The 24,157-nt window shown below is 36.9% G+C and overlaps 3 protein-coding genes across 3 annotated transcripts; 2 read left to right on the forward strand and 1 right to left on the reverse strand.

The window, feature by feature from the left end:
- The first annotated feature begins 156 nt into the window (after nt 1–156).
- Nucleotides 157–4,303, forward strand: LOC130568229 (protein DGCR6-like). The gene is made up of 6 exons (XM_057356961.1): nt 157–265; nt 2,453–2,580; nt 2,715–2,875; nt 3,231–3,331; nt 3,405–3,545; nt 3,841–4,303. The coding sequence occupies exons 1-6, from the start codon at nt 167–169 to the stop codon at nt 3,919–3,921; spliced, it is 711 nt and encodes a 236-aa protein (XP_057212944.1). The 5' UTR covers nt 157–166; the 3' UTR covers nt 3,922–4,303.
- Nucleotides 4,304–6,458: 2,155 nt separating this feature from the next.
- On the reverse strand, nt 6,459–12,917 carry LOC130568281 (rasGAP-activating-like protein 1). The gene is made up of 9 exons (XM_057357032.1): nt 12,281–12,917; nt 12,140–12,196; nt 11,143–11,256; nt 10,480–10,541; nt 9,548–9,677; nt 9,021–9,102; nt 8,576–8,716; nt 7,774–7,865; nt 6,459–7,346 (listed from the first exon to the last, which is right to left on the reverse strand). The coding sequence occupies exons 1-9, from the start codon at nt 12,343–12,345 to the stop codon at nt 7,202–7,204; spliced, it is 888 nt and encodes a 295-aa protein (XP_057213015.1). The 5' UTR covers nt 12,346–12,917; the 3' UTR covers nt 6,459–7,201.
- A 569-nt stretch (nt 12,918–13,486) lies between these two features.
- On the forward strand, nt 13,487–17,633 carry LOC130568223 (protein DGCR6-like). Its single transcript, XM_057356944.1, has 6 exons — nt 13,487–13,595; nt 15,783–15,910; nt 16,045–16,205; nt 16,561–16,661; nt 16,735–16,875; nt 17,171–17,633. Exons 1-6 carry the CDS (start codon nt 13,497–13,499, stop codon nt 17,249–17,251), a joined length of 711 nt encoding a protein of 236 aa, XP_057212927.1. The 5' UTR covers nt 13,487–13,496; the 3' UTR covers nt 17,252–17,633.
- Nucleotides 17,634–24,157: the final 6,524 nt, after the last annotated feature.

A 24,157-nucleotide genomic window follows, 5' to 3' on the forward strand; every position in this document is an offset into this window, starting at 1 on the left:
TAAAATAGTCGTTTATAATTGTAGAGAAGGGCAATATTAATACTGGAATCTAAAAACATTTGAGAGTTATATCATGAGATCTGAGAGTTAACAAACGAGAAAACACAGCAAGAATACTCTCAGGCACACGAAGGGGCAATCCTGTGTGCTGGAGGACCCCAGACGCATGCGCAGAACCTGCTCGTGTTTGAAAACAATCGCACTACATGTGTGTTCATATTTAAACTTGACACACCACATACATTCTCTTTCAAACGTTAGAAAGGTGAGATCACTTTCAACTTAATCATGTTTAAACGTATTAAGATGTTTTTGCGGTTTTTAAAGTGATGATTTACAGCGATTTTACCTTGAAAAAGTAGTTAGCAGTCATGTTTTAAGACACCAATGGTGCATAAATAAAACGTTCATTTACACACTTAGAAAAAATATGTAATTGAAATCTATTTATCTCTCTTTGCACACGTCATTGCAATCCTCTGTTATTACGTATGTATGAAATGTTAAACGTATTTTTTACTTTAATTGACGTGTTCATGTATGAGCATGGCGTATCTAGTCATCATTTAGAGTTGGCAAAGTGTGGTTTATATTGAATAGAGTTTATTTCCAAAAAGAGATTGGGATTTAATTTGTTAAAATCATGTTTTTTTTATTGTGCATTCCAATTAATGTCAATCAAACTGCAATCCCAGCTAACAATTTTTGGTTCCCAGAACGTTCCCCTAACGTCAGTTTTTGGTTCCCAGAACGTTCCCCTAACGTTAGTTTTCGGTTCCCAGAACGTTATTTTCTAAGGTTTGTTTTTGGTTCTCCAGGAAAGTTTTCTTTACGTTAATAGAACGTTAGTTTCCGGTTCCCATAACGTTCTGGGAACCAAAAACTAACGTTAGGGGAACGTTACCCTAACTTTATAGAAACCATGAAACTAACGTTTATTTCCGTAAAGATAACCAAAAACAAACCTTAAAAAACTTTCTGGGAACCAGAAACTAACGTTAGGGGAACGTTCCCAGAACGTTAGCCTAAAATATTTTTCTCGGTCCGTTTACACATCAGTAATGAATACATCCATGCTGTGTTTTTATCCATCGCTTGTCTAACGTTAATCTAATTAAAATAAGTAAAATACACCATCCCACACAATATGGAGGATGAAATCAATGCATTAGATTATTCTTTTAGCCTAATAATTCCTTTTTCATCACTGAAGTAGCCTAATTTTCGATTTAAACAGCACATATCATTTCTAATAAAACCACACTGTGTGTAGGCCTACTTCAACATCAGCCATTATATATATTGAAATAAAATAACCAATGACATCAACACAATATTTAAAGCAGATTTTTATTGACAAAAGAATAGACATTTAATTATCTTCAGGCTAACAATATTCTTGTCTCACCACAGAAGTATAGCGCGGCTCCGTCTTTAGATATAACAATCAAAAGCCCTGAGTTTCAGTCCTTACATCATGGTCTGTTGATTTAGATGTGTCAAATCAATCGAAAAACACGAAAATATAAGTCTACTCTCAAATCTGTACGGTTTTAAATAAAAAATAAAACAAATAAACCGCTAAACTAATGTGTTAGTCGGTGAGGTAATGACCGTTAATTTTTAAATGATGGGAGTGCGCGGCAGAGCGGAGAATGCACGTGCTCGAGCGCACACACATACAGTAACAGACAACCACACTAAAGAAATACACATGGATATAGATGATTGTATTTTCATTTAGCTTAACTAGTTTATTATTTTCAGCCATTAAAAGGGCACATTTATTAATTTCATTTGGTTTTCAATGTGATCTTATAATTTATGTATTGCACATGTCACTGACGTTTACCAGTTTTGACTATTTTTACCATAAAAAATAACCAGACAATAACCATCAGGGAACGTTACTTTCTGGTTATTTTCTGGTTGCAAAAAAATAACCAGACAATAACCATCAGAGAATGTTATTTTCTGGTTATTTTCTGGTTATTTAAAAAAAACAGCCTGCAACATTCTGGGAACGTTATTTTCTGGTTGCAAAAATAAAACCTAAAAACTTTAAAAAAAAAATTTGGGGAACCTAAAAAAATAAACAGATATCTGGTTTTGTATAAATAAGATTTGTGACTCAGACAGTAGCCAGAGATTCACTGTTTCCAGTAATGCTCTTCCTAAAATGACATGTTTTTTTTAAACTTTCTAAACTTTTTAAAAAAAAATTTGGGTTCCCAAAAGATAACCAAAAGGGAACCAAAAATTAACGTTAGGGGAACGTTCTGTGTTTGCTGGGAATTTTGTTTTGTTTTGATTTAAGCCATAATAACTGAACAAATACAGCTAACTAACACAATTGAACACAATATAAACATGATTACATAATAAAAAAACATGATTTTGGAAAACAAATGTAAATCTCTTTTAGGAAATAAACTCTTGATTTGTTTCTCAGATAATAGATTCTGAATGGGGGATGGACACATACAGTTTGAGTGATGATCAGTCTGATGCCGCTAGACAACAGGAGAGACATTATTACCTGCTGTCAGAACTTCAGACACTGGTGAAGGACCTTTCCAGGTACATACGTCACATCACTCCAGCACAACACGTCACATCTTTAGTTGTGTAATGTTTTTCTTTGATGTCAATAGGCTTTTGTAAACGTGGATCTAAAAATAGATTTATGAGGATTATGTGTTTGTTTGCTTCAGCTCATTTCAGCAGCGCCTGTCGTATACGACGCTCAGCGATCTTGCTCAGGCTCTCATCGACGGGACGGTGTATGAAATAGTTCAAGGACTGTTGGATATTCAACACCTGACAGAGAAAAACCTCTACAACCAGAGACAAAAACTACACAGTGAACACAGAGGTGTGTTTGCTGACTTCTTTTGAGGGCTGTAGTTTTTATTACAAATATTATATACTATATATGAAGAGTTTGGTTCCAAAACTCTGTTTAATTTCCAATTTTTTTTTATTGTGCATTCCAATCAATATCAATCAAACTGCAGTTGGTTTGTTTTGATTTAAGCCATAATAGCTAAATACAGCTAACAAATACAATAAAAACATGATTTTAGAAAATTGTTAAAAACTGAGTTATCTCATTTTGGAACCTCTTCATATACTGTATACTATATACTATTGCATCTGTGATAGGTAGTTTTGTATTTGTGGCTATGAGATGCTGGAAATAAAGAGCTATTATTGTCTGTCTGTCTCAGCGCTCAAGCAGGATTTGCTTGGAAAACACAGACAAGCTCTGCAGACGTGCAAGTCTCATAATGTGGCTGTTCTGAAAAGTAACCAGCGAACTGAAACCGAGGTAAAACAGATCATCTGTGTGTGTGTTTTATATAGTCACACATCAAACACTGTCTCACTCTTATGTGTTTCAGGCTCTGGAGCAGCGTGTGAGAGAAGAGCAGAGGATGATGGATGAGAAGATTGTTGCTGAAATGGATCAGAAGGTTCTGGACCAGCAGAACACGCTGGAGAAAGCAGGTGTTTCTGGATTCTACATCACCACTAACCCACAGGTTATACTCATTTTCTCTTTATCTCTCTTAAACTGTTGAGTTGAACTGCTGGATTTTATTTTCTTGATGTTAAAAATGAATATTCTGCAGGTGTGAGCGATCGTTTAATTACAGCATCACGTGCTTTAATGCATCATGTCATGTAGGAGACTGTCTCACACACAATCATGTAAACATAGAAATAGACAAATCATATAGACACTTGTAGTCATTGAATATGTACGACAGCAGATCTAGAAGTGTGTGTGTGTGTGAGTGCAGATTCAGTTTGTATATCGTCTTGTCGATCTTACAGGAGCTGATGATGCAGATGAATCTGCTGGAGCTGATTCTGAAGCTGCAGCAGAAAGAGATGGTTTCAGGAACACTGCCCTGAGAACAGCTGAAGTGCATCATGGTGTTCATAGACATACACACATCAAGCTTTCGATCTAAAAAATGATTTATGCAGAGATTCACACTGGATTCTCACTGGTTGTTTAGCAAGATGTTGGTATCTTCTGAATGTTTTTGCGGTGGACTTTTATTTTGAACCAATACACCTGTGGACATTAAGTTAATGGTAGGCAAATGAAATGATCATGCACAACCTTTATTTTGATGATAAATATTGTTTTGTTTATTTGTTTGTACAACAGCTTGAACTGTAAATGTTTAGTTCACTGTTGTGATTGTCTTCAGATATGTAGCTTATGGATACTCATGTTTGGTTAAATTCTGTATTATTTTTAAAAATAATTAAAATATATTTTTCCTTATTTGTGGACATTCGTTTTTCTTAAAGTCCCCGTGAACCGAAAGTTGCGATCGTTTTTACTTCCGTATTCTGACACATTTCCGCTTGAAAGGGAATTTCAAAGGATAAAATTAGTGGGCGTGGCTTGCGTTTTTCACTGCGAATTGATTGGATGTGTAAAAACACCTCATTGATTTTGAAATGAAGCTGGCAGCAGACTGACCGTTGAAGAGGAGGAGTTAACGGATGCTCCGGCCAAGCCGTGTAATTTACGTCATTAGAGATGGATAGACATTTCAGGGCGGAAGTGCATTTTCAGATTTTTACTGAAGATTATGAGGGTACATGAGTTTTAAAAAGGAAATGACTTTTTACGCTGCAATATTTCATTTTTAATTTCACTGGGACTTTAACAAAATGAGCTGTATCATGAAGTTACGTTAGGTTGATTTTTAATCTCAGTTAAGCCTAGAGGATGGTGTCAGTATGTTATATGTGGAGAATAGTAAATCCTCTGACTTTAGAATTGACTAAAATGAATGTCTTTTGCTACAGATCTGATGAATTTTACAATTATTTAGCATTAACACGAATATACTGTATGTTCTAACTTGTTTTTGGCTCTCTTATAGAAACAACAAAAAAGAAATTGTACGCAGTTGTTCTATAACAAAACTAATTTACTTATTTCTTCAATATAGTTAAAGACATAATGTAATGATATAGTGTCATTTATTGTGTGATTAGTTGTTCGCTTTGTATGTTGACACACTGACGGTTAACAAAATATATTTAAGTGAACCTCTGCTGTTTTTCATTTTCTCAGTATTAAAGTGACAGCATATATTTTCTTAAGCAGTTTAATGAACCCCTCGGATGCTCTGTGTTGAAACATTAGTTTTATGTGTTGGTGTTTCCTCCGGTGGGTTTTATTGGTTGGTATAGTCTCCTAAAATGCTTTTAAAATCTTTTCTCTCTGGTGTTCACTGACAGAGTCTTTACATTCATGCATTATCCAAAGCGACTTACATTGCATTATTCTATACATTTGTATCTGAGTATGTGCAATCCATGGGATCCAACCCATGACGTTGGCGTAGCAGCATGCTCTTACTGGCGTGTTGCGGGCGCCATCTTGTGTCGAGACGCGGGATTTCATTCAAAGTGGAGTAGCCACGCTTCATGGTTTCGGGCAAATGTACTAAATATTTACTGATATCATTAATAATTTACGATTTAAGCTATATGATGCGATTTAATACACAGTCGCTTTCTTGAAAGCTTTTTTAAATTTAAACGTTAAATGTTTGACGGAAACAGAGGGGTGGAGTCAAGCAGATGATTGGCAGAAATCACCTGCGCGGAGATGTGAACGTAAACAGTGATGGATATCAGAAAAGATACATAAGAACCTCTGGATCTTAACAAAAAAGTACATCGAAATCAAACCCTCTTGAAATCAGGTACAAGACTGTTGTGTGAGTGCGTGTTATGGAGCGAAAATTGTTTCTAAACTTAACAAACAAATCCAGCGTTTTGCAAACAAACGCAACCTTTTATGCAAAAGAAATAAACTCTGAAACAAACAGAAAGCGTTTTACAAATACGTAATGCAATTCGAGAGAAAATGCAAAGGTGTACCATATAAATGTACTGTGTTTAAGTCTCACCTTTTTATGAGATTCTCTCAGCTTGATTTTCTCAAATGTGACCGTGCAGATTTTCTCACAAGTGCATGTGCAACTTCCTCTTACAAAACAGCAGGTGGTGCTATTGGGAATTTGACACTAATTTCTATAGGAAGAAGCCATGAACATTACCTTGAGTGCCACCCTTGCCAGTGCCAGAAACTGAATTAATTTCATTCATTAAGTTTCATTCAGTTAGTCTCATGAAATTTATTGAAACTGTTAATAATAATCAGTTGCTGTTCTTAATAATAAATAATGAATTATGCATTGGTTTTAATATACAAATAACGTACAACAAACTGGATGCATTTGCAATGTTGTCACCCCTTCCAACCCATCTCATTCTCTCGTTCTTGTTTCCCAACTGTTTACNAAAACTATATATGAAATACACGTAAGGGATAAACCACGGCTAGCTGTGCATTAAGTAAGCAATCAGCTTATTTGGCGATAACAGCGGCTGCTCGTACATTATCTCGCTTACGGCTACTTGCCACATGAGACAAAAACTGGACATAAAATGTGAATTTGAAATATCTGATTAGCTCATTTTTACTGAACGCAGACCTTCTGCGAGGAAAAGACGTTTAGTTTCGGTTTTAAAGTAAGAAACGACGTTCAAACGTCACGAACAGGCAAATTGGTTGAATCATTAGTAAATATAATGTCATGTTATTAAAAGACATATTTATAATTCATTTTTGTGTCATATTAAACTGCCCCTCTCAATATGATTTGCAGCATCCGGGTTACAGGGTGTTATAAGGTTTTTGCGGTTGTTATCTGAAAATAACACCCCTTGGAATGTCGCGACTGGCCAATCAGAATCAAGCGTTCAAATGAGCCGTGTAATAAAGGGTTTTAATGCACGACGTGGCGCCCAAACCACCTGTTAAAGCTGTTATCGATGTAAACAGTGTCCTTTTTGATCAGACAGGTGCAAATGAAGGTTATTTTCCTCAGTTGATTTCAAACGTTGATCAAACTGACCGGTTTTAATGCACACCTTCCAGCCAATCAGAATCCAGTATTCAAACAGACCTTTGTAAACAGTATATTATATAAGTAAATGTACATTTCATCAGTGTAATTCAATGTTTCTGATGATTTGTTGTGTGTTTGTGTTCATACTGAAAAAGGAAATGAATAATTAATAATGACATTTTTTTGCAATTATTTCTCCACTGTCTTAACAACTTAATTTAAGTTTTTGTGTGTAAATGTTCTTGCTAACAGCAGGTGTGTGTGTGATGTACCTCAGCTGGAGAAATGACGGTCTCCACCAGCAGATGCATCAGAGTCTGATAATACACCGAGGGAAGAATTCTCTCCTCCACCAAACGCACCTTCAGACGTAACGCACCCAGCTTCCCCCTGACACACACACACACACGCGCACACACACACACACACACAGAGACAGACAGACAGGTGATGCTCATCGTGCAGGTGTTCTCACACTACATAAACTTTCATTTATTATTTATTCTCAACACAAGCCCTGAGAAATGCAGTGACATGATGTTCACGTGTTTATATTTGCTACACGTATAACATTTTGCATACATAAATCAACTGAAAACACAACACAATATTTTCAGTTGTGACACTAACACTAGAGATTGTGACATAAATGCGCACATAAAGAAGCTTGTGGTGTTTAAATCTAAAGTGCTAGGTCTGTACATATGACTGGGCTTCCTCTTGTAATGTAAGTCTTTGGGATTGTTCTTAACCACACACACACACACACACACACACACACACACACACACACACACACACACACGCGCGTGTTTACCCAGCGTCATCCTCCGTGTTTCCCAGCGGCTGCAGGCGAAACCATCGCTTCAGTACAGGACTTCTGGACAAACACGAGAGAGGAATCTCCACCTAAACACACACACACACGTTCTGACGTGTTGTTGAGTCCTTGTGTAAGAAACACAATGACATCAGTGTGTAAAGTGAGTCTCTGTGTGTTTCTGTGGGTGATGCATTAACTCCATTGATTCTGTGATTCTTTAATGGCGTAAAAGTGTTTTAGAACAGTGGGACGTCTACACGAACATCTCTCTCTCTCAGCAGCGGGTAAAACTCAACTCTCACTAAAGCCATGACATCACACAGCAAATGATGGCTTCTGAAAATAACCTCTGTCTTCTGAATGAACTCGAGGTTTATTATTCTACACTGTGATCTGCATGGATGTCAAGAGAATTTCTGCCAGTCAGGAAACAGTCAATGGGTTTTAAAACCTTTCAAGCTGTCATTATCCTACACTGGAAAACATTATTATCTTAATAATATCTATCTATCTATCTATCTATCTATCTATCTATCTATCTATCTATCTATCTATCTATCTATCTATCTATCTATCTATCTATCTATCTATCTATCTATCTATCTATCTATCTATCTATCTATCTATCTATCTATCTATCTATCTATCTATCTATCTTTTATAAGTATTTCACCCATTTCATTTTGTGTATGGAGTCATGAGCCGTGAGCATGATTTGAGTTCATGAGGAGACATGATGAGCGCTGAGGTGACACTGATATTTTACTCATGTGAATTATTTAAAGTGTGTTCTCACCTTCCCCAGGAAATCATTCTTGCCCACCATATCCCAGTCCCAGACCTCCACCGTGATGTTTCCATCGGCATCATCTCCACCTTCATTCAAACACAACTCCAGATGTTCATCCCAGTGCGGGAAGCGTGTTTTCTTGATGATCTGACACACGCACGCACGCACGCACGCACGCACACACACACAATGAAGAAGCTGTTATGAGTTATTTCAGTTGATATCTGTCTGTGATAGCTTGATGTCATTCCAGCAGCGATTCCCAACCAAATGCATACTGTGGTCTTTTTCACTTTTTTCAAGGTTTATATTAACATGTAAACTCTTAAATCCATGAATTCTCAAATACTTATTATTAATTTGCATTTATTTTGTTTTTCCACAGAATAAACCTCCCGATCCATCAGCTGTATTGAACGATTAAGCACCGGATCGAGCGTCATGATCTCACCGATGTCTCAACGCTGAGATTGCTGTAGATGATTCTTGTGAATGGATCAGATGTCCCGGAAATATCACGTGGAGCCAAATCTCTGTGAGAAATAAAACATACGCACAATTTAAGCGGCACTGTGATTGTGATGCGATGGTTGTGACATCACGGCTCATCACGGCTTTCTCTCTTCAAACCCAACGAAGCAACTTAAACACTCCTTCACTAAAAATATAACACATCATCACAGATGAAATCTCTGTTTAAAATCTCAAATCTTTCTGCAGGACCCAGTTGGAATATGACAGAGAAAGTTCTGGCATGAAACTCTAGGTGGCGCAGTCCTAAAGTCTAAACCAATCCGACATAATAACTTTACTACACGGCGCAGCTGATTGGTTCCTTCCGTTCTCTGTCCTTCACATTGAGCTGGAGTGATGCTGATGATGTCAGGAGGAAGAACTGAGGAACCATCGGGCTCCATCAGTCTTCAGAAAGAAGATAAAGATGATGAGAGATGAAGAAGAGAGATCTCTCTGTCTCACCGAGCCTCGATGACGTGACACTTCACACGGGTTCTGTCAACATGTCTGTGCAGCTCCAGAGACAGATGAATCTCGCCCTGGATCTCTTCATCCGGATCAACACGAGTCAGATTCAACCAGTTATCTAAACCTACAGGAGTGAAAAAACACCTTCACACATGACATTCTGTGTTGAATAATCTCAACATTGAGCTCAGATTCGTCTCGTCTGCAATTAAAAGTCAAAAACGATCTCGATATGAACTCAAAGATCCAGATGATTTCACCTCGACAATCTACGTTCATTTACACCTCCACACTCTTCATTACACTCTCATTTGATTCTCTTTTTATATATCTTTCAGGAGAAACATCTGAGACTACGTTGAGAAACGGAGAACTCCGTCGGATCTCTTGAGCTATGAAAGAGCAACATTGAAGCAATAACATTTCTTCCGCGTTTGAATGATGTGCAGTGTGTTGACTTGGGTTTACAGTGGCGATAAATCAGAAGTCTGAGATTTGAAAACTCTTCCCATGATCCTGTGGGTGAGTCAGTCGTGACGGGCGGAGGTGATTCATGCAGGGCAAGTGCATGCTGGGTAAAGATGTGAAAGCCTCTGTGGGGTGGCGTGGTCACTAAAACTGTACATCACATGTTTTTCTCATAAGAACGAGAAACTCCTCCGTATCAGATGAACAGACCTCTCTCTCCTGACTTAAACACAAACACGCTCGTTTCAATACAGCATGTGACTTTACACTACAAATTGTTTTCTTATATTCTAAGAATGAACAACATAATAAAATGGAAAATAATAAATGTATGAATAAATACAATTTTCCATAAATGGCATTATAATAAGAAGTTGGTCAGCAGCAAGACAACGTTAAGATGTGAAATCAGATCATTCATCTTCACCACATCACAGAAGAACAACATCTGACTTTACCTTTAGCTTGAGCGGCGATCACTTCTTTACTCAGAGAGATTTTCCCGATCACATCATCATGACTGTGACATAAAAAAAAACATTACTGTCATCCTAAGACGTTCTATGACAAATACAGTTTTTCATGATCCAACAGAATGTAGACACATGACTATAATTTAACGAGACAAATCACATGAACATTAAAGAAAGAATCTGCATTAAGCTGTCCGTGTGACACGTCTGTGTGCTCGTGTGCGTCTACATCAGAGATCTGCATTAACACCGAAACACTCTGAGACTTGATGGTTCACATGTCATCGTGAAGAGAAAAGAGTGTCCCGCCTGCTGTCAGCTGTTGGTTTAGTCATCCGATGTCACACTTGTACACTCGGCCCTTCTGTAAGAAGGTTTCAGAAGCACCCTTTAAACTGACATCTCTGTCAGAATCCTCCCACCCTCATATCACTTCAAACTTCTGTGACTTTTTCCAGATTTCATAAGATGAAATGCATGATGATTTTTGACTAAATGACATCATCAGGTTGGGCTTTGAACTCCTCCTGCTGTCTTATTGAAAACAAGCTTTGCACTAACACGACGACAAATGACCGGCGAGCCGCCACAGTTCTGGGTGATCGCTCAAAAAACTTGTGCTTTCGATCTTAAAGCACATTTTATTACCCAATGGTGTCCTCGTCCATCACATAGAAGGTGAGCGAGTGGAAGCCGGAGGGCAGATGAAAGGAATATTCTTCCCCCCAGAACGGATTCAGGTTCTTCCAGATGGTCGCTGTCCTGGATGGAGCACAGCAGAAAAATCATTTCATTTCTTAAAAAACACTGTTGCCAAGGTTCAACCATCACTCAGTATTAAAGATTTATGCAGTTTACACGTGCATTTCAGGCTGCGTTCGTGAATTTGCCTGGATACAGAAACCATTTAAATGACCATAAGTGACGATGATGGAAAACAATCAATCGGTTCACCCCATTTCTCAAAGGGACGCTCGATCATTTCCATTTCAAAAGACACAAAGCGTTTTAAATATGCACCACACCAGGTGTGCAGAATCAAATATACGGCATCTAAAAGACGAACACACACACATTTACTGAACACACAAATCATTTTGTGTCGTTGGAGGGGGTCTTCCAATTATTTAGTTGATCTCCATGGTAACGGGATGATGCTGTAAAGAGCTGATGCTTGATTGTGATACAGAAGAAATATGTTTGTGTGTGTGTGGGGGGGTCATAACAAAAATCACAGCACACGACAATCCCCCATTAACACTATCAGTGTGAAATAGTAAAGAATGCATCATTATGTCTATTACCAAACTAGCAGAACTCAACATTCATCTCAATTATATTGATCATGTTAAATGATTACAAAATGTTTCAGGCATTGTTGTTTACAAATGCTGTTTACAAACAAAACGCATGTTTACCTTCATTTGATCTAAATAAGGACATAACATATCTATTAAATAAGAAAACGTATAAATACCACAAACGCTTTCTAATATACAATAATAAACTAAACCAAATCTTACATATAACCCGTTTTGCATACAGTATGTAGATTTAACGGAATAAGTACAAATATTTTTTCGTAGCCTATTAATTTTTCTATTTAGAGACATCTTACCATCTCAGGTAAGAAATGAAGACTTACCTGGCCATAACTTCATTGTCAACTTTGATGAGACAGTACGGATCACTGGTCCCAGAACTGTCAAAAAACAACACGAACATGTCAAGAGCATCACCCCAGACGCACACAAACACATTAAGACTGAACAGACAATAGACTTACACATCTTTAGCGGGCAGATTTCTTCCTTCCACGATGCGAAAGTACAGAGAGCTGTTTCTGGCCATGATCAATGATCGATATCATGACACTGATAATAGCGACGCGTCTCCCACTGACGCTCCTGTTGCGCGCTGCGCGTCAAACCCCCACATGAGCGACGCAGTGGGTTCGAGCTCGAGCTGTTCAAACCTTACAAGAGCTGGACTATCACATCTGACCAAAACACGACAAACATCTCAGGACAGTGCTGGAAGACCTGTATTGAGTTTACTGTAAAACACTTGTCCTACATCATCCTCATTCATTACCAAATGATTGCAACGTCTCCAAAATAATGAAATAAAAAAATTACAATAAAATTAAGAAATCCGTTTAAGAGGACTATCCTCCGAATAAACTGCAGAATAAAATCCAGAGATGCTGTGGTAAGATCCACACTCTTCACGCAGGCTTCATTTGTGCAAATCCACGCAGGAATTCACGTGCTATTCCGTATATTTGATCCCGTGTCCCAGTCCATCACCGGTTATGAATAAGCTATCTGTGTGTTTTCTGTAGTCATCGGTATCTCAGATGACAGAAGACAATGTAACACAGTGAGTCGTGATCCCTCCAGCGTGCTCTCAGATCATGAAGAGAATTAATGAGATGATAGTAAGAAACTGTGTAAACAGCGACATCTGCTGGTGTGCGCCGCGCAGTGCAGAGAGGTCAGAATCATCAGACAGGTTTTATCGATCGGACACTTGAAATGTATGAAAAAAGAAACTCTAGTTTTCGAATTAATAAATACTCGTACATATAAAATATATAGAAACTCTAAATAACTTGGGTAAAAACGCTATAAATTATTTTCTAGCGTGTTAACATTAATAGTTAACAGCAGACGCTTTTACCCAAAATGACTGACATAAAATAAAATAACGAAGCGATTCAAGTAGGCATTAAAGTGCAAAAATACAAAGTTTTAACCATATCTATCTATGGTTTTCAGAGAAATATAAACTAGATATGTAATTAGAAGAAATTATTTAAAGGATTTTATTCTATTAAAATAGTCGTTTATAATTGTAGAGAAGGGCAATATTAATACTGGAATCTAAAAACATTTGAGAGTTATATCATGAGATCTGAGAGTTAACAAACGAGAAAACACAGCAAGAATACTCTCAGGCACACGAAGGGGCAATCCTGTGTGCTGGAGGACCCCAGACGCATGCGCAGAACCTGCTCGTGTTTGAAAACAATCGCACTACATGTGTGTTCATATTTAAACTTGACACACCACATACATTCTCTTTCAAACGTTAGAAAGGTGAGATCACTTTCAACTTAATCATGTTTAAACGTATTAAGATGTTTTTGCGGTTTTTAAAGTGATGATTTACAGCGATTTTACCTTGAAAAAGTAGTTAGCAGTCATGTTTTAAGACACCAATGGTGCATAAATAAAACGTTCATTTACACACTTAGAAAAAATATGTAATTGAAATCTATTTATCTCTCTTTGCACACGTCATTGCAATCCTCTGTTATTACGTATGTATGAAATGTTAAACGTATTTTTTACTTTAATTGACGTGTTCATGTATGAGCATGGCGTATCTAGTCATCATTTAGAGTTGGCAAAGTGTGGTTTATATTGAATAGAGTTTATTTCCAAAAAGAGATTGGGATTTAATTTGTTAAAATCATGTTTTTTTTATTGTGCATTCCAATTAATGTCAATCAAACTGCAATCCCAGCTAACAATTTTTGGTTCCCAGAACGTTCCCCTAACGTCAGTTTTTGGTTCCCAGAACGTTCCCCTAACGTTAGTTTTCGGTTCCCAGAACGTTATTTTCTAAGGTTTGTTTTTGGTTCTCCAGGAAAGTTTTCTTTACGTTAATAGAACGTTAGTTTCCGGTTCCCATAACGTTCTGGGAACCAAAAACTAACGTTAGGGGAACGTTACCCTAACTTTATAGAAACCATGAAACTAACGTTTATTTCCGTAAAGATAACCAAAAACAAACCTTAAAAAACTTTCTGGGAACCAGAAACTAACGTTAGGGGAACGTTCCCAGAACGTTAGCCTAAAATATTTTTCTCGGTCCGTTTACACATCAGTAATGAATACATCCATGCTGTGTTTTTATCCATCGCTTGTCTAACGTTAATCTAATTAAAATAAGTAAAATACATCATCCCACACAATATGGAGGATGAAATCAATGCATTAGATTATTCTTTTAGCCTAATAATTCCTTTTTCATCACTGAAGTAGCCTAATTTTCGATTTAAACAGCACATATCATTTCTAATAAAACCACACTGTGTGTAGGCCTACTTCAACATCAGCCATTATATATATTGAAATAAAATAACCAATGACATCAACACAATATTTAAAGCAGATTTTTATTGACAAAAGAATAGACATTTAATTATCTTCAGGCTAACAATATTCTTGTCTCACCACAGAAGTATAGCGCGGCTCCGTCTTTAGATATAACAATCAAAAGCCCTGAGTTTCAGTCCTTACATCATGGTCTGTTGATTTAGATGTGTCAAATCAATCGAAAAACACGAAAATATAAGTCTACTCTCAAATCTGTACGGTTTTAAATAAAAAATAAAACAAATAAACCGCTAAACTAATGTGTTAGTCGGTGAGGTAATGACCGTTAATTTTTAAATGATGGGAGTGCGCGGCAGAGCGGAGAATGCACGTGCTCGAGCGCACACACATACAGTAACAGACAACCACACTAAAGAAATACACATGGATATAGATGATTGTATTTTCATTTAGCTTAACTAGTTTATTATTTTCAGCCATTAAAAGGGCACATTTATTAATTTCATTTGGTTTTCAATGTGATCTTATAATTTATGTATTGCACATGTCACTGACGTTTACCAGTTTTGACTATTTTTACCATAAAAAATAACCAGACAATAACCATCAGGGAACGTTACTTTCTGGTTATTTTCTGGTTGCAAAAAAATAACCAGACAATAACCATCAGAGAATGTTATTTTCTGGTTATTTTCTGGTTATTTAAAAAAAACAGCCTGCAACATTCTGGGAACGTTATTTTCTGGTTGCAAAAATAAAACCTAAAAACTTTAAAAAAAAAATTTGGGGAACCTAAAAAAATAAACAGATATCTGGTTTTGTATAAATAAGATTTGTGACTCAGACAGTAGCCAGAGATTCACTGTTTCCAGTAATGCTCTTCCTAAAATGACATGTTTTTTTTAAACTTTCTAAACTTTTTAAAAAAAAATTTGGGTTCCCAAAAGATAACCAAAAGGGAACCAAAAATTAACGTTAGGGGAACGTTCTGTGTTTGCTGGGAATTTTGTTTTGTTTTGATTTAAGCCATAATAACTGAACAAATACAGCTAACTAACACAATTGAACACAATATAAACATGATTACATAATAAAAAAACATGATTTTGGAAAACAAATGTAAATCTCTTTTAGGAAATAAACTCTTGATTTGTTTCTCAGATAATAGATTCTGAATGGGGGATGGACACATACAGTTTGAGTGATGATCAGTCTGATGCCGCTAGACAACAGGAGAGACATTATTACCTGCTGTCAGAACTTCAGACACTGGTGAAGGACCTTTCCAGGTACATACGTCACATCACTCCAGCACAACACGTCACATCTTTAGTTGTGTAATGTTTTTCTTTGATGTCAATAGGCTTTTGTAAACGTGGATCTAAAAATAGATTTATGAGGATTATGTGTTTGTTTGCTTCAGCTCATTTCAGCAGCGCCTGTCGTATACGACGCTCAGCGATCTTGCTCAGGCTCTCATCGACGGGACGGTGTATGAAATAGTTCAAGGACTGTTGGATATTCAACACCTGACAGAGAAAAACCTCTACAACCAGAGACAAAAACTACACAGTGAACACAGAGGTGTGTTTGCTGACTTCTTTTGAGGGCTGTAGTTTTTATTACAAATATTATATACTATATATGAAGAGTTTGGTTCCAAAACTCTGTTTAATTTCCAATTTTTTTTTATTGTGCATTCCAATCAATATCAATCAAACTGCAGTTGGTTTGTTTTGATTTAAGCCATAATAGCTAAATACAGCTAACAAATACAATAAAAACATGATTTTAGAAAATTGTTAAAAACTGAGTTATCTCATTTTGGAACCTCTTCATATACTGTATACTATATACTATTGCATCTGTGATAGGTAGTTTTGTATTTGTGGCTATGAGATGCTGGAAATAAAGAGCTATTATTGTCTGTCTGTCTCAGCGCTCAAGCAGGATTTGCTTGGAAAACACAGACAAGCTCTGCAGACGTGCAAGTCTCATAATGTGGCTGTTCTGAAAAGTAACCAGCGAACTGAAACCGAGGTAAAACAGATCATCTGTGTGTGTGTTTTATATAGTCACACATCAAACACTGTCTCACTCTTATGTGTTTCAGGCTCTGGAGCAGCGTGTGAGAGAAGAGCAGAGGATGATGGATGAGAAGATTGTTGCTGAAATGGATCAGAAGGTTCTGGACCAGCAGAACACGCTGGAGAAAGCAGGTGTTTCTGGATTCTACATCACCACTAACCCACAGGTTATACTCATTTTCTCTTTATCTCTCTTAAACTGTTGAGTTGAACTGCTGGATTTTATTTTCTTGATGTTAAAAATGAATATTCTGCAGGTGTGAGCGATCGTTTAATTACAGCATCACGTGCTTTAATGCATCATGTCATGTAGGAGACTGTCTCACACACAATCATGTAAACATAGAAATAGACAAATCATATAGACACTTGTAGTCATTGAATATGTACGACAGCAGATCTAGAAGTGTGTGTGTGTGTGAGTGCAGATTCAGTTTGTATATCGTCTTGTCGATCTTACAGGAGCTGATGATGCAGATGAATCTGCTGGAGCTGATTCTGAAGCTGCAGCAGAAAGAGATGGTTTCAGGAACACTGCCCTGAGAACAGCTGAAGTGCATCATGGTGTTCATAGACATACACACATCAAGCTTTCGATCTAAAAAATGATTTATGCAGAGATTCACACTGGATTCTCACTGGTTGTTTAGCAAGATGTTGGTATCTTCTGAATGTTTTTGCGGTGGACTTTTATTTTGAACCAATACACCTGTGGACATTAAGTTAATGGTAGGCAAATGAAATGATCATGCACAACCTTTATTTTGATGATAAATATTGTTTTGTTTATTTGTTTGTACAACAGCTTGAACTGTAAATGTTTAGTTCACTGTTGTGATTGTCTTCAGATATGTAGCTTATGGATACTCATGTTTGGTTAAATTCTGTATTATTTTTAAAAATAATTAAAATATATTTTTCCTTATTTGTGGACATTCGTTTTTCTTAAAGTCCCCGTGAACCGAAAGTTGCGATCGTTTTTACTTCCGTATTCTGACACATTTCCGCTTGAAAGGGAATTTCAAAGGATAAAATTAGTGGGCGTGGCTTGCGTTTTTCACTGCGAATTGATTGGATGTGTAAAAACACCTCATTGATTTTGAAATGAAGCTGGCAGCAGACTGACCGTTGAAGAGGAGGAGTTAACGGATGCTCCGGCCAAGCCGTGTAATTTACGTCATTAGAGATGGATAGACATTTCAGGGCGGAAGTGCATTTTCAGATTTTTACTGAAGATTATGAGGGTACATGAGTTTTAAAAAGGAAATGACTTTTTACGCTGCAATATTTCATTTTTAATTTCACTGGGACTTTAACAAAATGAGCTGTATCATGAAGTTACGTTAGGTTGATTTTTAATCTCAGTTAAGCCTAGAGGATGGTGTCAGTATGTTATATGTGGAGAATAGTAAATCCTCTGACTTTAGAATTGACTAAAATGAATGTCTTTTGCTACAGATCTGATGAATTTTACAATTATTTAGCATTAACACGAATATACTGTATGTTCTAACTTGTTTTTGGCTCTCTTATAGAAACAACAAAAAAGAAATTGTACGCAGTTGTTCTATAACAAAACTAATTTACTTATTTCTTCAATATAGTTAAAGACATAATGTAATGATATAGTGTCATTTATTGTGTGATTAGTTGTTCGCTTTGTATGTTGACACACTGACGGTTAACAAAATATATTTAAGTGAACCTCTGCTGTTTTTCATTTTCTCAGTATTAAAGTGACAGCATATATTTTCTTAAGCAGTTTAATGAACCCCTCGGATGCTCTGTGTTGAAACATTAGTTTTATGTGTTGGTGTTTCCTCCGGTGGGTTTTATTGGTTGGTATAGTCTCCTAAAATGCTTTTAAAATCTTTTCTCTCTGGTGTTCACTGACAGAGTCTTTACATTCATGCATTATCCAAAGCGACTTACATTGCATTATTCTATACATTTGTATCTGAGTATGTGCAATCCATGGGATCCAACCCATGACGTTGGCGTAGCAGCATGCTCTTACTGGCGTGTTGCGGGCGCCATCTTGTGTCGAGACGCGGGATTTCATTCAAAGTGGAGTAGCCACGCTTCATGGTTTCGGGCAAATGTACTAAATATTTACTGATATCATTAATAATTTACGATTTAAGCTATATGATGCGATTTAATACACAGTCGCTTTCTTGAAAGCTTTTTTAAATTTAAACGTTAAATGTTTGACGGAAACAGAGGGGTGGAGTCAAGCAGATGATTGGCAGAAATCACCTGCGCGGAGATGTGAACGTAAACAGTGATGGATATCAGAAAAGATACATAAGAACCTCTGGATCTTAACAAAAAAGTACATCGAAATCAAACCCTCTTGAAATCAGGTACAAGACTGTTGTGTGAGTGCGTGTTATGGAGCGAAAATTGTTTCTAAACTTAACAAACAAATCCAGCGTTTTGCAAACAAACGCAACCTTTTATGCAAAAGAAATAAACTCTGAAACAAACAGAAAGCGTTTTACAAATACGTAATGCAATTCGAGAGAAAATGCAAAGGTGTACCATATAAATGTACTGTGTTTAAGTCTCACCTTTTTATGAGATTCTCTCAGCTTGATTTTCTCAAATGTGACCGTGCAGATTTTCTCAGTTATTTTTTTTTAGATTTTTTTTTTTTTTTTTTTTTTATATAGTTTTATATAGTTATGCAACTTCTCCCAAAACAGCAGATAGTTCAAATGTTTGACTTATATTTATATTACAGTTTTTGTGCTGGTTTATTTTATTGCAAAAATTGCCCAATTAGCTTGAAATAGCCAAAAAAATAGCAGCATTCATTTTAAACCTAAATAGGAACATGGCAACCAAACAATGTAGACGACTGACTGAAACAACTGCCACGACGATTTATTTGCTTTTTCATCTTTTATAGCCTAGAAAACTCTCTACTTTAATGCCATAGTGTTTGACATAATGTTAAATACTTTGTATCTATGAGTTGCTATGGATAAAGGTCAAACATATGTATCAATGCAACTTTCATGCAGAAAAATTACTAAAAACCGAGTCGCATCTCAGAAAGAGCGCAAAATACTAAAATCTTACAAAAATTGACATATAAACCAGGCCCGGTTCCTGCCAGGTGCAGAAGGGTGGACTAGCAGATATCCTGGGTGGGCATATAGCCCAACCACACAGACAGTATAGCTGCAGACAAAATTAAGAGTCCATTTCAAAAGTATTTTCCTTTTTTCTGATAAGAATGTGTTTTGGTAAAATGATCATTTTTGTTTATTTCTGTGAACTTCTGACAACATTTCTCCCAAATTTCATATAATTTCTTTTTATTTATTTGGAGAAAATGAACTGGAGAAAACCGGTCAAAACAACAGAAAAGATGATCTGTATTTTTAAAACAGAAACACCGCAAAAAACAAGTTCATATTTAGTTTTAAGCGACACAAAACTAATGTTTGTACATGTTAGAAAAAGTAAAAAAAGAGTTTTATGAAATAACCCAGATTTTTTAAAATTAGTTTATTATTGTGCTCAGTCTCTCTTGAGGTTTGCTTTTGTTGGAATTCAACAAACACTGCAGTATATGACTGCAATACATGCAGGATTTAAATGATTTATGATGTTATAAATATAACAAACAGGGATTCATTACAGAAGACTGCGAGTTTAAAACAAAAAATAATTCTTGTTGATTATTGCCTTTTATATAGTAATTGTGTATAAATTATATAGTAATTTCATTGATGTTTTTCACATTAAATAAAGCGGTTATGTAAACTGGACATAAATAGAAGCCTACAAAAGAAAGCGGGCTAAGAACATTCCCCATCACTGAACGATCACTGATTTCTGTTTAATTTCGTTTAATGAATAGAATGAATTAATCTGATTACACTGCACAATGAACTTTACATCGTGTCTGCTGTTTTTCATGTGGTATCGTGAGCGCGCATCGCGCCTAAACTAAACTATTTTGCACATTTTTTCGCTACCACCTGCAGCGTGAATTGGGGTGTTTGAGATGGAGAGAAACAGATTTATTTCTGAAGCGGGAGCTTTGGAAGATGGAGCTTTCAGTCATTACTGAAAGTCAATAGGTTAAAATCTAGCCTATATATTGCAAGCAAATAATAGCTGTTTGTTAACTGCACAAATTAAGACTGCAAAAACGAAGAAATGAATCTGATTTTACTGCACAATTAATTTGACATGCTTAATTTTACATATGTGCAGTGCGTCTAAAATTCCTTTGCACAGTATTTTGCTTCCACCTGTAGCATGTAGCATGCTTCTCTGTTACAAACTAAAGCCAGAGCAGTGAAGTGAAGAGTGACGTTGCTTTCAGCCAATAGAAAATACAACCATTTTTGGTGTTATTTTTTGATTCTCATTGGGTGGGCAAGACAGACGTTTAGGTGGATTCAGCCCACCCCTGCCATGTCTAGTGCCGGCCCTGATATAAACACAAAATGATGTCAAAATTCCCTTATAAGAGAGTATCCTTGTAAAAGTAGTTTGTTTTGTGAACGTAAACAGTTGGGAAACAAGAACGAGAGAATGAGATGGGTTGGAAGGGGTGACAACATTGCAAATGCATCCAGTTTGTTGTACGTTATTTGTATATTAAAACCAATGCATAATTCATTATTTATTATTAAGAACAGCAACTGATTATTATTAACAGTTTCAATAAATTTCATGAGACTAACTGAATGAAACTTAATGAATGAAATTAATTCAGTTTCTGGCACTGGCAAGGGTGGCACTCAAGGTAATGTTCATGGCTTCTTCCTATAGAAATTAGTGTCAAATTCCCAATAGCACCACCTGCTGTTTTGTAAGAGGAAGTTGCACATGCACTTGTGAGAAAATCTGCACGGTCACATTTGAGAAAATCAAGCTGAGAGAATCTCATAAAAAGGTGAGACTTAAACACAGTACATTTATATGGTACACCTTTGCATTTTCTCTCGAATTGCATTATGTATTTGTAAAACGCTTTCTGTTTGTTTCAGAGTTTAGTTTCTTTTGCATAAAAGGTTGCGTTTGTTTGCAAAACGCTGGATTTGTTTGTTAAGTTCAGGCACAATTTTCGCTCCATAGGCGTGTTTGTTTGTTTCTCATCGTCCAGATGTTATTGTCATATGAATGAACGAAGGTTTGCATACTTACAGTACAGAAGTATGCCGTTGTGTTGTGTTGTGTTGTTGAGCTTCTGCTGATGTTTATTCAGGTTCTTTTGGTGATTTTTACTTCAGAGTTTGTAAATGCCTCTACAGCAGTATCCAAGAACATCCAGTGAAATCGATTGCTTTGATTGAAGCACCACATTAAGTATTTAACCCAGAATTGACCAAAAAAACAACAACAACACAGAAACACAACAAACCCAAAAGCACAGCAGTTTCAGTATTTAAGTTGTGAAAAGTTTTATTGTTCAGTTTTTTTTATAGGTAACCCTTTTAAAAAAACAGCATATGCTGGGTTAGGTATGTTTTGATGCTGGTTTGACCATCTTAAACCAGGGGCATGTTCAAGGCTCAAACCGGTGCGCAACGTTTTGCTACGGTTTCCGGGTTGAACGACACGTTTCCTGGAAACGGTTTGCAACGGTGTGCAACCGGGTTTGAGATGCGTTTTCTCTTGTTTGGTGGGCGTGTCAAGAATGTCGGCCCAATCAGCAGCAACATGTGTATAACCCACGCGGTATTAAAGAGACAGCTCGCACAATGGGTCCAAGTAAAGTCGTTTAAATGTGTCGGTATACGCAACAATTGAAGATATTAGAAGACATGTATTTTGCAGTATTAAACACGTATTTATTCTGATTTCATCAGGCTCTAAAAATTCTTCAAAAAGAAGAATTCAGCCCCAACGTTCAGCCCCGACAAAACGTTGCAAAACGTTTTTAAATGTAAACGGTGGTGCGGTTGAACGTCCTGTTGTGATGACGCAAGAGTTGAACTATGGCAGCTGAGAAGGCCATTCTTTGTGTTCTTCTTGAAGAATTTTTAGAGCCTGATGAAATTGGAATAAATACGTGTTTAATACTGTAAAATACAAGCCTATGCAGTTTTTTTCAACAGGGAAGGACTCAGGAGACCCAATGAAGTCTGTATATTTAAGTATAAACTGAGACGGTTGTTGACATAAATGAATACTATCGAGATATAAAATGAATGTGGATATAGCTCAGATCATTACGCGCCTGTGATAAATGTTTGTTGGTATTGTCATTCATGATGTTTTGGCAAATCTGAGCTCAGTTTGTGACATTGTTGAGATCTCATCTGAATCTCTCTATATGAGATACATGTGAGACTGAGGTGTTTTTCTGAGGAGAAATATATGAGAAACATCTCCTTTTAGTGTATTTGCGCGTTGGCTTTGCTATTATCTCTCTTTCATCAGAATCAGAATCAGAATCAGAATCAGAAGAGCTTTATTGCCAAGTGTGCTTGCACACACAAGGAATTTTCTTTGGTGTTGGAAGCTTCTAGTACAGACATTCAACACAATGACAATACAATATACAATATAATACGATTTACAGTCTAAAAGATTCTAAATTGTGCATATATTCAATTCAATTCAATTTTATTTATATAGCGCTTTTCACAATGTGCATTGTTCCAAAGCAGCTTTACAGGAGCAAATAAGAAAAACACAGAAAGGTAAAACACAGCACAGTGCATGGTGTTTATAGACCAAGCAAGATCATTATAATAAATAATATCTAATAAATAGATGAATAAATAAATAAATAAATAAATGCAGTCTCCCGGTGAGCAAGCCAACACTGCACTGCTCTGCTGTGGCGAGGAACCCAAACTCCAATGCTGAATAATGGAGAAAAAAAAACCTCGGGAGAAACCAGGCTCAGCCGGGAGGGCCAGATCTCCTCTGACGTGTCATGGCTGCACTCAGTGACCCCGACCAAAGCCACCGAGCAACGTCCACGAAGAACAGGGAGAGCCCACGAGCCGCGACCCAGGAAGCCCCACCCGCCGAAACCGTGCAGGTCCAACCCGGTCTCATTCCGCGATCAACAACAGACAACAGAGGAACAACCAGGGAAAAGTAGTAATGGCATAATTAACTTTATTCCTCTGTTGTCCGACATCGACCACAAAACAAGACCAACCAGACCAGATCCACACAGTCCCAACAAATGAAACGCCCCGAACCACAACCAACAAGCCCCCCCACTCCCCACAACACCCACCCAGCTACCTCCAATCAAAGTCACTGAGTGCAGCCATAACTTCAAACTGCTGTCGTGTGATGTAAGTTTAGCATTAAATACCAAGTATTGTAAATTTAGCATTTATGTGACAGGTAGTCCGTCTTTGCTCTCTGCTGGGGATGGAATTGTCTGAGCTGGGCCGGCCAGATGGTCGCCTTTTTCTTGGGTGGTGATGGAATTGCCTTGGATGGAGCTGGATGGTC

Source organism: Triplophysa rosa, linkage group LG17, assembly GCF_024868665.1.
Source record: "Triplophysa rosa linkage group LG17, Trosa_1v2, whole genome shotgun sequence".
Lineage (NCBI taxonomy): Eukaryota > Metazoa > Chordata > Actinopteri > Cypriniformes > Nemacheilidae > Triplophysa > Triplophysa rosa.

What these genes read in the sequence shown, in the direction of transcription:
- LOC130568281 (XM_057357032.1), bottom strand. Translation starts at nt 12,345, where the DNA reads ATGGCCAGAAACAGCTCTCTGTACTTTCGCATCGTGGAAGGAAGAAAT. An exon ending in ATCTCAGCGTTGAGACATCG is followed by an intron (nt 8,717 to 9,020) that starts GTGAGATCATGA and finishes TGCGTGTGTCAG; the next exon opens with ATCATCAAGAAAACACGCTT. An exon ending in AGAATGATTTCCTGGGGAAG is followed by an intron (nt 7,866 to 8,575) that starts GTGAGAACACAC and finishes GTGTGTGTTTAG; the next exon opens with GTGGAGATTCCTCTCTCGTG.
- LOC130568229 (XM_057356961.1), top strand. Translation starts at nt 167, where the DNA reads ATGCGCAGAACCTGCTCGTGTTTGAAAACAATCGCACTACATGTGTGT. An exon ending in ACCAGCGAACTGAAACCGAG is followed by an intron (nt 3,332 to 3,404) that starts GTAAAACAGATC and finishes TATGTGTTTCAG; the next exon opens with GCTCTGGAGCAGCGTGTGAG. An exon ending in ACATCACCACTAACCCACAG is followed by an intron (nt 3,546 to 3,840) that starts GTTATACTCATT and finishes TCGATCTTACAG; the next exon opens with GAGCTGATGATGCAGATGAA.
- LOC130568223 (XM_057356944.1), top strand. Translation starts at nt 13,497, where the DNA reads ATGCGCAGAACCTGCTCGTGTTTGAAAACAATCGCACTACATGTGTGT. An exon ending in CTCTTTCAAACGTTAGAAAG is followed by an intron (nt 13,596 to 15,782) that starts GTGAGATCACTT and finishes TTTGTTTCTCAG; the next exon opens with ATAATAGATTCTGAATGGGG. An exon ending in ACCAGCGAACTGAAACCGAG is followed by an intron (nt 16,662 to 16,734) that starts GTAAAACAGATC and finishes TATGTGTTTCAG; the next exon opens with GCTCTGGAGCAGCGTGTGAG.